The 17,414-nt window shown below is 40.7% G+C and overlaps 1 protein-coding gene across 4 annotated transcripts in view; it reads left to right on the forward strand.

The window, feature by feature from the left end:
* POLA1 (DNA polymerase alpha 1, catalytic subunit) overlaps positions 1–17,414 on the forward strand; it is a 330,362-nt gene that overhangs the window by 118,088 nt on the left and 194,860 nt on the right. For all 4 annotated transcript variants that reach the window (XM_008272470.5, XM_089324875.1, XM_089324876.1 and 1 more), the window contains exons 27-29: positions 12,940–12,972; positions 13,739–13,831; positions 15,605–15,810. In XM_008272470.5, the coding sequence (XP_008270692.3) occupies positions 12,940–12,972; positions 13,739–13,831; positions 15,605–15,810 (332 nt within the window). The remainder of the gene's footprint in view (positions 1–12,939; positions 12,973–13,738; positions 13,832–15,604; positions 15,811–17,414) is intronic.

Here is a 17,414-nt window from a genome sequence, read left to right on the forward strand (position 1 = left end):
TATGGGATATGGGGTGTTCAAGTAGTGGCTTAAATGCCAAGGCAAAGACCTGACCCTACTTCTCCATATTCTGCAAGTCATCCTAAATTACTTTCTCAACTTGACTGCTATTTGTTTCTTTCAAAATTTCTCTGGATTCTTCCCAGAGAAAATATAGTAGATAATCAGAAAGGAAAACAAGTGACTGGTACATGGGAATATATTATTCTTTATTTGCTCAACTCTTTAATGTGTTTATTCTTAAGCTGTGCCTGCACATGTGTCTACAACACATGTTTCTGTGGACTGGTGAATACTGTTACCTCTGTTTAAAATTAGCCTCTCTGAAAGAAGGTTTTTCTTTGAAGCAGGAGCCTTCTATATTTTACTCATAGCTATGCTATAGAATCTGTTGTCTAAAGTTCTAATAAAATGGGGAAGAGGGTAGGGATACCACTTCGTGAACATGTTGATAGCATGGTCATTATTGGACAGAATTTAATATTTAGCCTCAATACTGAGAAATGGAGTTATCCACTGAAAGACTAGGGTTCAAAGGTTCTTCTTCCTCTCACCGCTTTTGAAGTAGAGAGTAATGATGGACAGTTCGGTGACTGTCTTTTCATACTGTAGTACTAAAAGGGAGCTTTCCAGAAATAATAAATACTTCTGTCCCAATGGTGATGCTACCTTGGTCACTCTCCAACTTCAGATTCTCCAGACTACCAGCTATGTGCTCCTCTAGGATTGTGCTTCAGGCCATGTGACAAGTGACAACCTCTTTAATCTGCCATTTGCAAAGGCTGGAAGCTCAAAGTTTTCCACCCAGAGTTTCCCATGACCTCAGTTATAAAGAAAATGTTGCAGATTCTGGAAAATGCTAATATCCTTTTTAGCTGTAAGTATTATCTTGATTGCAATGCTTCAGAATTGCCCAACTTCATTATCTGAGCATAGCCAGCCTGACGCCTTCTTCTCAAATAGACAATTATGATCAATTAAGCACTTTTAGGCCTTATAGAATACTTAATTTTATTAGTCAATTATTTGTGCTTTGAAAGAGTTAATGGTAGCTACCCAAGCCATTATTAGAAATTAGAATGTCCCAAAATAGAAAGGCTATTTCCTTTGTGTGTGGCACTGCGGTGGAAAATGCCAAGCATAGTTTTTACTGAGTTAAAGAGAGAGGGAAGGCAGGGTGGGGGAGAAAGTTACATGTAAATCATTTAGCCATTAACCTAATGGGTGGGTTTATAAATCCTATTACTATAAGCCCTTTTCATTTCCACTGAGGCCTGGTGCATGCTTGATCCCACTAATGTAAAATTCATTCCATCTAAGTGATTGCTGAAGTAAGACATTTTGAGTCAATTTTAATCAGATTGTGTGAAACTTGCTTGAGCAGTGATGTTCGGTAAGCATGGACATAGTTTGTCCGTGTCTTAATTAGCCCCCCAGATGAGTTCTGCAAAGAGTCAATCAGGGAGCCAAATCTCTGAGCTTTTTGACATATACATATTTTCCTGTGAGGGAAATACACTGTATAGGAGCTGAAAATACCCAGTTCAAAAGCAAGGGACAAGAGGCTTTGGCTAGGTATATTTCTAGTCTCAAGGACATTGTGTGAATCCTAAGGATTTGAAAGCTCTATTTTTGTGGCTAAACTGGAGCATCTTCAGTAGTTCTTGCAAGCAGATCACATTTCCAGTGTGATGAAATACTGATTTTTGTTCTTGAAAAATGAACATAGGCACGCTTTCAAGTCTCTGCTGACAGTTTCAGGAGATTTTCAGATTTCTTGATCTCAGATTAAATCTTGTGCTCTAGTTTAAGTCCTAGTGTCTTAGGTGTTCTTGTTTTCTAAAATATTTATATTATTTCCTAAAGAAACCGTGTGTTTAAGGCATTTCCACTTCATGCATTTCATAAATACAGCTTTAGGAGCATAGTGATTCTTTCCATCGTACTCGCCCTGCCACCCACACTCCCGCTCCTCTTCCTCCTCCCTCTCCTAGTCTCAATCTTATTTTTTTACTAAGATCTATTTTCAGTTAACTTTGTACACAGAAGATTAACTTTATGTGTTTTTTTATTTCTTTAACTGGGAATTTAATGTTTATGAATATATAGGCTTGTACTTGAGCTGTCAGGTACGTGAGTCGATGTGGTTCAAGTGCCCTTTAAAGACAGCTCTCCAAGCTCTCGAGGGTCCTGGGTCAGATATAAGACCAAATATGGCAGTAATACTCACAAGATCAAGGGAAACATTCAGAATGTGAGCTTCTCAACTGGATGCTGGAGTGGAGGAGGGGCGGAGAGTAAGATTTAGGGTATCGGGAAGTTCATTTTTTTATTGTGCATATTCAGAATCACAATTTGTAGTATTTGCAGTTTTAGATCAAAATGAGAGTCCTGTCAGATTGCAGGGCAATAATGGAGAGATACTCATAAATATCATTAAATGTGTCTGTTGGGGAGGAGAAACCTTTCAGGAAGCGTTGTTTATTCAATGTGTTTTATATTCTTTACACATGAGCTACCAGAAGGTCTAGGTTGTAAATTAAGGATTTTAAACAAAATCGGCTTATCTGGAAACAAGAGTTGTATGGGAGAGGTACACTTTTAGTCAAGTTTATAATTAACGGGCCTTTATCGTGGGGGTAGAAATTCATTTCTCCTGAGTACTTGTTTATATAACATGTATTGTGTTTGAAGGTGGGGTGAAAACTGATTCACTCTTCATTTCTTGCATGGAAAGAGCCAACATGTAAGTGCGTGCTGTGTGGGTTTAATTGCTGCTTTGTGTAACCAGCTTTAGGGGCCTGTTGTGGAGATGCATTTATGGATTGATAATGACGTTGTTCTTCTCAAGCTGGACCGCTGTGGGGCTTCCTCCTTTTAGTAGATCCTAAGAGATATTTATTGGATTATTATGTGTCAGGCATTGTGTTAGGTTTAATGACTACAACGCAGCATGATCTCTGCCTATAATTTGCTTATAGTCGCTTAATCTCACTTTCTATAATAGAGTGATGTGGTCCTCACAGACTACTTGGGGGGGGGCTGTACAGCATACTCATTAATATTGCACTGAGGAGGCCAGAGTAGACTTTTCTGATGGTGGGAAGTTCCTTGTAAAATAGATACTAGGTAATAGCAATACCTAATATTTATTTATTGTTTCAGAGACTGTATACAACCATGGACATCTGTTATATTTAATGCTCACAGTAGACCTATTATAAGGAAACTCCCTCTTCATTTGACAGTGGGGGAGAAATTACATTGTTTTATATTATTTTTCAGAGATCATGTAGCTTACAAGCTTATTAGTTAGGGTTATCTGGCATAACAGAACTCATAAGAGATAGGTGTAAGGAATTGGCTCACATGATTTTGAGGGCTGGCAAGTCCGACAGGGAAGTTCGGAGACCCAGTGATGAAGGAGCTGATGTTGCAGTTCCAGCGTGAAGGCTTCGGCAACAGGATTCTTCTGGGTGAAGGAGGCTCAGTCTTTTTCTCTTAAGCCCTTTGGTTAGATGGCATGATAACCTGCTTCACTCGTAGTTGACTGATTCTAATGTTAATCTCATCTTAAAAATGTCTTCCCAGGGATACCTAGACTAGTGTTTGACCAAATATTGGTGCCATGGCCCAGCCACATTGGCATGTGAAATTAAGCATTGCACAGCATTACTTCTCAAGTTCCACTTTTAACTACTGTGGGGAAATAGCATGTGGAAAGCACAGAACCATAATGAATCAGAAATACTTGGGGAAGGCTGGATTGAAGAATTCATATGAGAAGTGTCAGAAGATGAAGTAGGCCTCAACTTAGATCATGGATCTCAGGGTCAAGCTGAATGGTTTGACTTTGATTTCAGGAAGTGCACTTTAGAAAGAACATTGGCAGTGAGGAATGGAGACAAGGCGAACTGTTGAGATTCTGAAGGAGGGACATGGGAATGCAGAGGCAATACCACACGGGAAAGATAAAATGTAATGTAGGACATGTTGGCTCATTGGATTAGAAAGGAAACAGTTTAAAGATGCTGGAAGGACCAGTGCTGTGGCGTAGCAGGTTAAGCCACTGCCTGTGATGCTGGCATCACATATGGGCATTGGATCGAATCCTGGCTGCTCCACATCTGATCCAGCTGTCTGCTAATATACCTGGGAAGGCAGCAGAGGATGGCCCAAGTGCTTGGGCCTCTACAGCCAAGTGGGAGACCCAGAGGAAGCTCTTGGCCTTGCCTGGCCCAGTCTCAGCTGTTGTGACCATTTGGGGAGTGAACCAGCAGATAAAAGATATCTCTCTTCCTTCTTACCTCCCTCCCCTCTACCTCTGTAACTCTACCTTTCAAATAAATAAATCTTTAAAAAAAAAAAAAAAGATTCTCAGAAGGCCACTTACCATATTTGTAGCTGGTTGAGGGTTTGGAGGTGATGGGTGGGATTTAGAATTAATGCTATGGGACCAGCAATTGACTATGAGCCTGGGAAGGGAGACTGCAGTGTTAACTGGGAGCAGTTTTGACCCCCAGGAAACATTGGACAGTATGTGGAGATAGTTTTGTCAGATGGAGAGAGCGAGAAAGGAAGGAGGGCGATAGCCCATTTGTGTATGATTGTGCTATTGAAATTGAACGGGTCTTGATGAGGGATGCTGCTCAACATCCTGCAGTGGACCTGGAGATAGCTCCCCGTGATAAAGCATTATCTCTCAAAATGAGTAGTGCCGAGGTTACATCCTAAGGCCATAGATACTTCGGCTGTCATGCTGCTTATATATTATTTAGGATCTGACCTCACTCTGTTTTCTTGTCGGAGATTCATTGTGTTTAGCTTTTTTTTCTTTCCTTTTTTTTTATTTGACAGGTAGAGTTATAGACAGTGAGAGAGACAGAGAGAAAGGTCTTCCTTCCGTTGGTTCACTCCCCAAATGGCCGCTACCGCCGGCACTGTGCCGATCCGAAGCCAGGAGCCAGGTGCTTCCTCCTGGTCTCCCATGTGGGTGCAGGGCCCAAGCACCTGGGCCATCCTCCACTGCCTTCCCAGGCCACAGCAGAGAGCTGGACTGGAAGAGGAGCAACCGGGACTAGAACCCGGTGCCCATATGGGATGCTGGTGCCACAAGGCGGAGGATTAACCGAGTGACCCACGGCGCCGGCCCCTATTCATTGTGTTTAGTATCTGAATCATAAACCAAAGCAGCTTTCCTGTTAGTACGTATTCCTGTAGTAAATGTGATTTTGGAATAGGGCCTTAAAACTTTTTTTTAACTGTGGAAAGATCATGTTTACTCTTTCCTGTTTTTTTTTTTTTTATGATTTTGTGTATTTTTTTTTGAAAGGCAGAGAGAGAATATGTGAGAATGAGAGTATCAATATTCCATCCTCTGGTTCACTCTCCAAATGGCTACAATGGCTGGAGCTGGGCTAGGCTGAAGGCAGGACCAGTAGTTTTATCTGGGGCTCCCAACGTGGGTTCAGGGGCCCAAGCACTTGGACCATCTTCCACTGCTTTTCCAGGCACATTAGCAGGGAGTTAGGTCGGAAATGGAGCAGTTAGGTGCCAGCCCCTCCTCAGGTTAGTATGAATGAACACTATTTAAGTCTACATATCTGAAACCATTTCCTGTTAACTGCAGTATAAGCCAATAGTATTGTATTTCAACAAAATATGAAGACCGAGCATCATTGTGGACTTGCTGAGAGATCCAGTAAACACACATCTCAGTAGTAGCTGGTCTTAGCAGCTGCTGTTACCTTGGGAGTAAGATGCTGTGTTTAGTAAACTGTATCATGGGCATATTCCTGTACACATTATTTTCTTTAGAAAACAATTTTTAAATATGTTCTGAATTTCCTTCTAAGTTCCCATCACACTTGGCCAGCCTTCAGAGGCTTGGCTTGGGGTTAAAATACTTTTTCATATTATTTTAATTATCACTCTCCCCACCCCCACCCCTCTTCTGTTTCCCCCTCCTCTTTTCCCCTAACAGCACTGTTCTGCAAAGCCTGCAATGATTGATATGATGGCAGTGCTGTCATTCTTTTTAACCAAAAAAAAAAAAGTCATTTTTGTTCTAGTTATTTTAATAGAGTCCCATTAAAGATGTATTGCTGACTGAAATATCGGCATGAAGGGCTCTCACTGAGCTGAGCCCAGGAATTAAGAAGTCAGGAAATCGGCTGCTGCATTGCCAGAGAGCCTTGTGTGACACCGAGTCTCCTGATTGGGGAGATCATTACTGCTATTATGACTCGACTTGCGTAGGAATTTTAAATTCCATCTGAATGTCAGTAATAACCCTCTTAGCAAATTATCCTGAATAAAATCACGAAGGCATTTTATATAATAGGTGTTGAATTACTGGATAGATTTGCTAATTAAATACTCTTTGTTCTGCTGCAGTTGACATTACAGGGTAAGATCTTGAACAATTATTCTCAACAGCTGTACTTTGTTAAGGGAAAAATTAACCACAAAGTTTATTTTTTTACACTTGAAGTTGGCAGATTTTTGAAATGTGCTTGAAAAAATTCCATCATCCAATTGGTAATGAGTAGATAAATATGCAGGTGTTGCTGTGAAATCAGATAACTGCAGACTGCCTTATTAATGAATTTAGCAAGCCTTTATGGCCCTGTTTTCTAGCCGTTGGCACTTATAATGTGATTTTCTGTCAGAATGGGTAGCTTTAATATTAGGCTTGTCACTTTGAAGTGAACTTACAAATGGTCCTCTTGTAATCACTGTACCTTGTGTCCAGTAGACCTTTCTGGGTACCTGTGACTATTTTTTAAAAATAATTTCTTCAATAGAGAAAATAGCTATAATGTATAAGGCTTGGATTGTTGCCTTCTAGAACATTCATACCGTATGGCTTTTTTTGAAAGGTCATTGGAACATAATGAAAAGTAACTGGTCCAGCTTCTAGGTCATTCTTGACTAGCTTCGTGGCTTTGGGCAAACTGTCAAAGCCCAATTATCCTCACCTGTCCAGTGGGACATACATACCTTCCCCTGAGATGTATTCACTCCGCATTCTACAACCTTTATTAATAGCCATATGTACCAGCCCCTTTAGTCCACTGGTGTCCAACACTGGGCAGCTTTGAGGTGAACCTGCTCATTAGCACTTGGTTAAGCATCGAACTGGAGATGGCAGTGGGGTACCCACCATTCACAATGGCTTAGTGCCTAAGCATGAGATGGCAGCGATCCATCTGGTTGTGAACGATTTCCTATAGAATGGGCCAAAGAGTTGGCAAGCTGTGGTGAAGAGCCTCAGCCTCGGACAGAGCACTATCATCAGCTCCTGGTGAGGACCCCTGGAAAGATGATTTAAAGTTACAGGAGGGGCTGGCACTGTGGTGTAGCGGGTAAAGCTGCCACCTGCAGTGCCAGCATCCCATGTAGGCGCTGGTTTGAGCCCTGGCTGCTCCACTTCCCATCCAGCTCACTGCTATGGCCCGAGAAAGCAGTACAAGATGGCTCAAGTGCTTGGGCCCCTGTACCTGCATGGGAGACCTGAAAGAAGCTCCTGGCTTCGGGTCTACCCAACTCCGGCCGTTGCAGCCATTTAGGGAGTGAACCAGTGGATGGAAGAGCCACCTCCTGTTTTTCTCTATTTCTCTCTTTCTCTGTCCTCCTCTGCCTCTCTGTAACTCTTCCTTTCAAATAATAAATGAATAAATCTTTAAAAAAAAGTTACAGGAATTGGTATAAGCTATGTGGAGATCCACTAGGCAATAATTATTTAAAAAATAATTAAGCATATAACATCTCTAATGACTGATTCAGATTTATTTGAGAGGTGGAGAGAGAAAGAATGCTCCCATCCACTGGGCCATTCCCCAAATGCTCACAGTGCGCAACAGCTGGGTGTGGGCCACGTTGAAACTGGGAGCTGGGAACTCAGTCCAGATCTCCTACATCACGGCAGGGACACAAGTATTTGAGCAATCCTTGCTGTCTCCCAGGGTCCTCATTAGTAGGAATCTGGAATTGGGAATAGAGCCAGGACCTGAACCCCCAGGTACTGCCAGGCCTAACATATGCCCCTAAAACATGGAATCTTTGTCTCATCGAACTTGTAGAAGTTTATCTTGTTACTGGTAGAGTTGTAGATTATATGTGTAGAAGGATTATTTGTTGAAGTATGCTTACAGTGGGAAATATTAGAAACAATATGTATGTACTCTTATAGACTACGACTTGAATAAATTACACTTATACAATGGAATACTATGTAGTCATTAAAAAGAGTAAGACAGCTCTTTATGTGTGGGTTTAGAATAATCTCTATGATAAAATGCTAATTGAGAAAAGCAGTTGCAGGATAGTCTGTAGATTGCCATTTCTGTAAAACAAAACCCACCAAAAGATTTCAGCACTAAATTCAAAATTGTTTTGGTAGTAGCACTCAGATGATACATAGAAATGGTTGTGTGTACGTGGCAGAGTGGGAGTGGATGATGAATTTGAAAGGTGAAGGTGAACTTAGGAATGACATAGTAGGTTTGGTTCCCCTTGTGACTGAAGAGTAGAAGAAGCTAGTTACTGAATACACAGAGTTGCAGAGTTGTAGTGAAAGGTTGACAGATTGCTTCTAAAGTATTTTACTTAGCAGATAACAGTTACATTCTGGAGTTGTCCATTGTGGTGAGAAAAGCCAAGGCTAGCAAGGTGGAAGGTTCAGAGCATGATGGGAACTCTTGATAAGTAGTTCTGCTTTCACTATGATTAACTTGGCTTGGGTTGATCTCATTACTGCCCTTTCCCAAAAGGAATTGTCAGGTAGTCTCCCACAGTGCATTTCCCTGTAATTTAAATGTTAGAAAATGAAGATAAGTAGTGGAGAGTGAATTTTATATAAGTCAACTGAATTTTAGTGCCTAGTAGAAAAGTCATTGGGATTACCATGGGACCTATCAGTCAGCTGGCAATCCTTGGAGTGCTATTACATGTGAAGGTTGCAGTTAGGCACAAGTATATGCTCTGACCTCTACGAGCTTGTGGTCTAGTTGGGGAGGGTAACAAACTGTCAACTAATAATTCAAAGCATTATTTAGGTGCTAGAAGAATAATGCAAGCACAGATCAGAGGAGAGAGCTTGCTAGTCAGCTCAGGCTTCATGGAAGAAGGATTGGAGCTGAGGCTTGTAGAATTCAATCATAGGAAGAAGACTGGGGAAAACTTTGATAGAGATACAGTGCCTGAGCAAAGATGTGAGAAGATGAGTCTGCATACAGCAGCTGGTGGAGGACTTGGAGGTTTATCCTGTCCAACAAGAGGGTTTGTGTAAAGGTACAATTGCAGAAATTGGGCTTCATCTTTTAGGCGGTGAAGAGGCATTGAGGGATCAGTAGGGGTACTCAGAGTGATTATTGAAACCTAAAGCGAGTGAGAATGGTGCAGTAGAGATGTGAGTTGGTTAGCCTTCAGTGGCAACTACATGGCTGTGGAGTCATGCGCTTTCTGCCTTGCCTCTTTTCTTCATAGTACCTTACCTTGCACCTTCAGACATGGCCCTTCACGGCCGCAGTGATGGCTGCCACTGCTCCAAGCAGCCCTCAGTCTAAACGGTAGCTGTTCTTGGCATTTGTCATCAAGAATGAAGACCTTTTACTGAATTACCTAGAAGAATTCTGGTTTGATTGGCCAGGATTGTGTTGTCATATGTATATACCTAAACTGGTCACTGTTTCAAGAATGGAAATACCCTGATTATCTTAGGCTGGTGATCCTGAACTCATCTGTCAATGTAGGAATCATCTTGGGTGGTTTCTTTCTGTCTGTCTGTCTGTCTGTCTGTCTTTCTGTCTGTGGTTTACTTCCCAAATGGCTAGAATAGCCAGGGCTGGGCCAGGCTGAAGCCAGGCACCAGAAAGTCCATCTGGGTCCCCCATGTGGTGGCAGGGGCCCAAGCACTTGGGCCATCATTCGCTGCCTTATATTGGGAGATTTAAAAAACTGTGGAGTAGGCATTTGGCCTAGCAGTTAAGGTTCCCCTCATCCCAAATAAGAGTGCCTGGGTTCAGTACCTACCTCTGGCTTCCTACCAGTGCAGACTCTGGGACGCACTGGTGATGGCCCCAGGAATTGGGTTTCTGCTACCCACATGGGAGATCTGGATTGGGTTCCCAGCTTCTGACTTTTAAAACTGCCCAGCCCTGTCCCTCATGGGTGTTTGGGGAGTCAAGCCAGTAGATGGGTGCACACTTGCTCTCTCTTTGCTGATCAAATAAATAATTTTTTAAGAAGACTGTTATACCAGGTATTGATATCTGTTTAAAAAGATCATTAAGTGATTTATCTCTATAGCCAATATTAAAATTAGTAGCATATCCTAATCAGAATTCACCACCACCCCCAGGGCAGGGGGAAGGCTTCCTTCTCTTTGAAGATAAGAGAATAAACCTCGGAACAAAATTAAGAGATAGTAATAAAGGGGAGTGGACAATAAAAATGGAAAGCAGTGGGTAGGTGTGAAAACTGCTCTAAAGAGTTACAGAGCTCTGTAATATGGAGGACAGGAAAGGCAGAAATAACAACGTAAGATTTGAGCTTAGATGACGTGGAAGGCAACCGAGGCAGATGAAAAAAGCAAAAATTAAGTAAATTTTTATGTGCCCCACTCTAAAAGTGAGTTCCGGACTAGACTGATACTTTGAAAGATGGGTGATGGCGGAGAGGCAATAGATAGCATGGAGTACCTAGGCCCCTGCTCTGGAGTCACAGTGCCTGGTTTTATATCCTTTTCTGTCACTACTAGAACAAACTAGTTTATCTTTTGGCGTCTAACAAATGGGGGATATTAATAGTGGTTTCCTCTTTAGGATCTTGGAGAACGTGAGGAAATGTATGAGGTCTTCCGAACACAGTATGTGGCATGTGTGTTCTCACTATGTCATATTAGTTTTTTTTAAGATGCCACATAATAGCTTACATATCTCTGTTCTGTAGCTAAATGGGCCTATGAACAGACCCATCTACAAGCAGTGACTTTATTTACTGCATTTTTTTTGAGCCCCGCCTTTTTACTGGGCTGTATGTTGGCTCCAGGTAATACAAGGTACTTCAAAAAGTTTCGGACTGTCGTGGTGGTGTAGCGGATAAAGCCGATGCCTGCAGTGCCAGCATCCCATTTGGGTGCCGGTTCGAGTCCCGGCTGCTCCACTTCTGATCCAGCTCTCTGCTATGGCCTGGGAAAGCAGCACAAGATGGCCTAAGACCTTGGGCCCCTGCACCCACGTGGGAGACCCAGAAGAAGCTGCTGGCTCCTGGCTTCGCATCAGCGCAGCTCCAGCCGTTGCGGCCATCTGGGGAGTGAACCAGCAGATGGGAGACCTCTCTCTGTCTCTCTGTCTCTGTCTGTTTGCCTTTCAAATAAATAAAGAAATAAGTCTTTCACAAAACAGTTTGTGGTAAAAATGGAATTTAAATTTTATTTTGTGCAGACATTTTGAAATCCATGCGTTTCCTGTGAGCTTATTGAAGACCCTGTCTTACAGTGAAGTTCGCTCTACCTTCAAGGAATTTGTTTTATATAGAAATTTTCAATATAATGCGTTTCTTTTAACTTCTTAAGGTCATGAATAAGAATTTCCAGATTTGGGGCCTGGCATTTGTCTTAGTCGTTAAAATACTTTATGGAATTATCGCATTCCATGTTGGATCGCTTGTTCTAGTCCTGGCCGTGCTCACACTTGGAGCTTCCTGCTAACGTGCCACCTGGGAGGCAGCAGATGCCTACTCAAGTGATTGGATTGCCCCCATCCACATGGGAGACATGGAATGATTTCTTGGCTCTTGGCTTTGCTGTGGCCCATTCCCAGCTGTTCTGGGAGTTTCATGAGTGAGCTAGCGGATGGGAGATCTCTCTGGCTCTCAAATATAGTCTAAAAATTAAAAAATAAATAAAACTTTTAAAAGAAGAAAAATGAGAATAAATAAATGAAATTTTATTAAGTTGCTAGAAATGTCAGATTTAAAAAGCTCTTTTAAAATTTTTTCCTTTGGCCGGTGCCGCAACTCACTAGGCTAATCCTCCGCCTGTGGTACAAGCACTCCGGGTTCTAGTTCCGGTCGGGGCACCGGATTCTGTCCCGGTTGCCCCTCTTCCAGGCCAGCTCTCTGCTGTGGCCAGGGAGTGCAGTGGAGGATGGCCCAAGTGCTTGGGTCCTGCACCTGCATGGGAGACCAGGAGGAGGCACCTGGCTTTGGATCAGCACAGTGCCAGCTGCAGCTGCCGTTTGGGGGGGTGAACCAGCGGAAGGAGGACCTTTCTCTCTCTCTCACTGTCTAACCTGCCTGTCAAAAAAAAATTTTTTTTCCTTAGCCATGCGGTTCTATTTAAATATTAGTATTGAAAATAGCTTGCCTTTTTTCCATATTATAAAGATTTTTTAAAAGATTTATTTATTTGAAAGTCAGTGAACAAGAGAGGTGTCAATGGATTGATCTTCCATCTGCTGGTTCACTCCCCAAATGGCCATAAACAGCCACGACTGTGCTGGGCTGAAGTCAGGAGCCAGGAGCCTCATCCTGGTCTCCCATGTGGGTGGCAGGGGCTTGAGCACTTGGACGATACTCCATTGCTTTCTTAGGTGCACTAGCAGGGAGCTGGATTGGAACTGGAGCAGCTGAGACTCAAGCATGGGATGCTGGTATTCTAGACAGTGGCTTGACCTGTACCACAATGCCAGGCCATATAAAGATACATGTTTATTATAGATAGACATCTGCTTGCATGTCTCTGGTTAAGAATCAGCAAAAAGGCAAACATCTTTAGATTACATTGATGTTATTTTGAGGGTTGTCTTTAGAAAACCTTCAAGAACTTTAAAGATATATGGAAATGGCAAAACACTGGGAAGTTACATACCTGTTTTTGTATTTAGGTCTTTTGTAGTTGTGTAATATATTAATCCTAACTATTGTTTCGTTTAGATTTTGATGCATACTAAAGAGATGGTACAGAAGGTAAGGCTTCATACTTTGATTATGTAACAACTCTCATATGTCATATCTGGTAATGTTTTTGTATTGAAGGGAAATTATAACCCAGACTGGAAATTGCTTCTTAAGATGCCTAGTTCACATTTATAATCCCTCCTAATGGATTACAGCTTTTTGCTTGTACCAACACTGATATGATCTAGCCCCTGCTTGAAGCCTATATGTGAGTGTTTCAAGCAAATTAGTAACAGTGCTAATTAGAGTTTATTTCCAGGCCTTTATACTATATCTGCTCTAATGTTGTTTATTATGATTGACTTTTTTGGCACTCGTATTCTATTAAATACTGTTTGAAACTGTTAAGAATTTAATATGGACTTGTGCCCCTGCATTTTTGAAATCCATCATGTTTCTGCTTCTTAAAATTGCCATAACCACCAAGCATGTGGTATAGTGGGTAAATATAGACCCCTGTTTCCTAGTCTCTTAGTCTCCTTTTTCTCATTATTCAATTCTGTATTTTGTTTCAGTTGAAACTGGATGCAATTTCCTTTCCACTCCACTCTGTATGTTTTGTGAAAATCTGGCAGATTTAAAAAAAAAATGTGGTGCTCACCTTTCTGGTTTATAGGGGCTTGGTGTTCAGTTGTATACCCCAACCATACATATAATAATTAATACAAGCTTTTGAAAATTGTTTAGAACTTGTAATTACTGAAATATGAAAAATCTTTTGTGTCTAATGGCCACTGTGTTTTTGTTAATTTTGATAATTTTTGCTTCCCATTAGATGAATCTTGAAGTTATCTATGGAGATACAGATTCCATTATGATAAACACCAATAGCACCAATTTGGAAGAAGTATTTAAGCTGGGAAACAAGGTAAGATAATTTGATGAAATTATCTGTTTTACCTATTTTTGTTTTTAACATGGAACACCATAGTATATGTGCTTCTTAAGGTATAAACATGGCACTCTAAATTCTTAATTCTTTTTCTTAACCTCTTCTGTAGTTGTTTTGAGGGTAAAATTCAAAGGTGATTGTGTTTTCCTTAAATGATAGGCTCTCCCTTTGAAAACAGGCTAAGTGTTATAAGTTTATGACATTGTGGCAGGCTTTTAGCCTAGAAGATGTTTAAATCCCATATCAGAGTACCTGAATTCGAGCCCTGACTCCATTCCTAATTCCAACTTCCTGCTAATGTGTACCCTGGTAAGCAGCAGGTTATGGGTGATTTAAGTGTTTGGGTCCATGCCATCCACATGGGAGACCTGACTTATATATAGTTCCCAGCTCCTCACTTCTGTGTGGCCAACTCCTGGCCATTGCAAGCATTTGGGGGTGACCCAGCAAATGGGAGCTCTCTCACTCTTTCTGTCTCTCTGTTTCTCTCTCTCAAATTAAAAAAAAAAAGATGTCACATTAGTGTTTACTGCATTGTCATATTTAGATGCAGTTTATGTATAAATACCTACATATATATGCAAATATTTTTTAAAAGATTTTATTTATTTATTTAAGAGGTAGAGTTAAAACAGAGAGAGGGAGAGACAGAGATAAAGGTCCTCCATCCACTTGTTCACTCCCCAAGTGGCCACAATGGCCAGAGCTGGGCCAAGCCAAAGCCAGGAGCCAGGAGCTTCTTCCGGTTCTACCATGTGGGCGCAGGGGCCCAGAGACTTGGGTCATCTTTCACTGCTTTCCCAGGCCATAAGCAGGGGGCTGGATCGAAAGAGGAACAGCTGGGAAACAAACTGGCGCCCACATGGCATGCCACTGCCTCAACCCCGGGCTTTAACCCATTGTGCCATAGTGCTGGCCCCCTGTCTATAATTTTTACGTGAGTACCTAAAATATATTTGAAAAGGCAAGGGGTCGATCATAAATAATCATTTGTAACCTTGTCACAGCAATTCATGATTAACAAGTGTTTCTTGAGCACTTGTTGTGTTAAGATGTTGTCCCAATTAACTAAAATTAAGGTATTGTTAAAGATAAGATCAACTTCTTATCTTTCTTTGCTGGGATGTGTAACATTTGAAGTGTAATGTTCACTTGAGAACAAGCCTGGTATATTGTGGTCATACTGAGCCTTGTAAATCTGTAGATTTTCCCTAGAGACAGTGGTTTGTGCCTTGACCCTGTCAGTACAAAACAGGAGACTTCATTTATTTGTTCAGTATGTGTTAATTTGCTTAGAGTCAAGGTGCTAAGGGCGATCTTAGACATTACTAACAATGAGTTACTCATTTATTTCTGACTACATATCTACTTGTTGTATTTGCTAATCATTAAGTAATTCAGTGGTTTTAAGGCAAATACGTATGTGTAAATCTTTAGATTCAAGACTGTTTCATCATTATCCGTAATTTTCATACATTTCCTGGGGCTGATCCAGCCAATCTTGTCTTTTGTTTCAGTGAGATGGTATATCTATATTCTTGCCTATTTTTTAAAATCTGTTTTCTGTGTTTGTGGTTTTGAATATTTTTTGTATTGTAACAAAGTAATATGATATTACATGTAAATAAACTGAGTAAGTCCTGTATGACTTCAAGTTCTCTATAGATGAACTCTTGGGGATTAGTAACATGTTCATTTCTTCTTGTTAGATGTTTGAGAGGCTCATTTTAATGTTTGAAATTTTCACAGATAAAAAACGAAGTCAATAAGTTGTATAAGCTGCTTGAAATCGACATTGATGGTGTATTCAAGTCACTGCTACTGCTGAAGAAAAAGAAATACGCAGCTCTGGTTGTTGAACCAACATCGGATGGGAATTACATTACCAAACAGGAGCTGAAAGGGTTGGATATAGTTAGGAGAGATTGGTGTGATCTTGCTAAAGACACTGGAAAGTGAGTTCAGCTTTCAGTTTTGTTTTGTGGTATACCTTTTTGAAATTCTAGTGTTAATGACATGGAGAATGCTTACAAGCCTACCAACCACAAGGACACTTCATTTTTATTATTTTTATTATTATCATGTATTAACAGTTCTCACTTGATTGAAGTGGTATTTTACGGGTAGATTAAAACATGAGAAAAGCCATATTTTCTCAGTAAGAAATGCTTATTGTAAGATACATCTTCACATTTAGATCTTTACTTAGTTGGCTTTGTCAAAGTTGGTTTATTTTGCTTAAATTTTAATCAAGAAGTTCTGTGAGAATGCTTGATGTAGTTTGACAGTCTTTGCGTTCTTTCATGAAAACGCAGTATATTTCTGAACATTTTTCTCTGCTTTATCTATTTTTTAAAGATTTATTTATTTGAGAGGCAGAATTTACAGAAAGAGGGGGGGGAGAGAGTGAGAGAGATCTTTGATCCGTTGGTTCACTGCCCAAATGGCCAGAATGGCCTGAGCTGGGCCAAGCCAAAGCCAGGAACCAGGAGCTTCATCAGGGTCTCCCATGTGGTTGCAGGGGCCTAAGGACTTTGGCCATCTTCATCACTTTCCTAGGTGCATCTGCAGGGAGCTAGATCAGAAGTGGAGCAGCCAGGTCTTAAAGTAGCACCCATATGGGATGCTGGTGTCATAGGTGGCGGTTTTACCCGCTACACCACAACACTGAACCCTATTTTACTTTAATTTTCATATTAGGAAATGCATTGTTGTGTGTTTCTGAGTCTTCTAGGGCCTCTTTAGTTAAATGTTCATGATTCAAAGATGGCCAAGGTGTAAGACTTTTGTTTTTACCCATATCATTTGTGTGTAAAAATTCTTACAAATCTCAGGTTAATTTAAGAACTAGTTCTCAAATACTGTATGTACCTCAGAAATAATAAATGTCATGATCTTAGCTTTGACCTGAGAGTGAAAATTGTCTTAATAAGATTCCTTTTTTGTTCGGGTCATATTAATGTATAAAACACCCGTTTGAAAAAAAAAAGAATCTTTAGGCACTTTATGCACCATGTTTCAAATACTGATATTTTGTGAGAAAGTAGCATCTTTTTCTTTAAGGCTAAATTGGAAATTAATTTTCATGCTGCTCAGTTACAGCATTTTAAAACTTACTTTCCAGTCTTCCTCCTGCTTTCAAGTTGTGAGATTGAGCAATTGTTGCTTTCGCAAAACTACTCTTGATTAGGCAGAGTTGATCATCTGAGTATAGGTCACTGTTAGCCTTTTATGAGATGTAGTTTGAAATGCTTCATTGCCCCCAAATGTACCCAAAGATGAAACTGCTTTGTATAGACTGTCGATTAGAGTGGTCTCTTCAGCTTTGTGTTTTCTAAGAAAAGATGCATCATAATAGAAGTAAATTTCTCTGAGTTAGAAATGTATTAGTAATTAAAGCTATACAAATGTTTTTGTCAGGGTTCTTTTTCTGACAAATTATAATGCAGCTGTCAAATGCTTGCTCCGCATTTTCTCAGAAATGGATAAAATATTGGCTTTCTTAATCTTTTTTCCTTTGGGTCTGGTATAATAGCTGAAGTTTTGAGGAACAGCGTAA

Source organism: Oryctolagus cuniculus, chromosome X (genome assembly GCF_051225735.1).
Source record: "Oryctolagus cuniculus isolate XC-2025 breed Fujian yellow rabbit chromosome X, ASM5122573v1, whole genome shotgun sequence".
NCBI classification, from domain to species: domain Eukaryota; kingdom Metazoa; phylum Chordata; class Mammalia; order Lagomorpha; family Leporidae; genus Oryctolagus; species Oryctolagus cuniculus.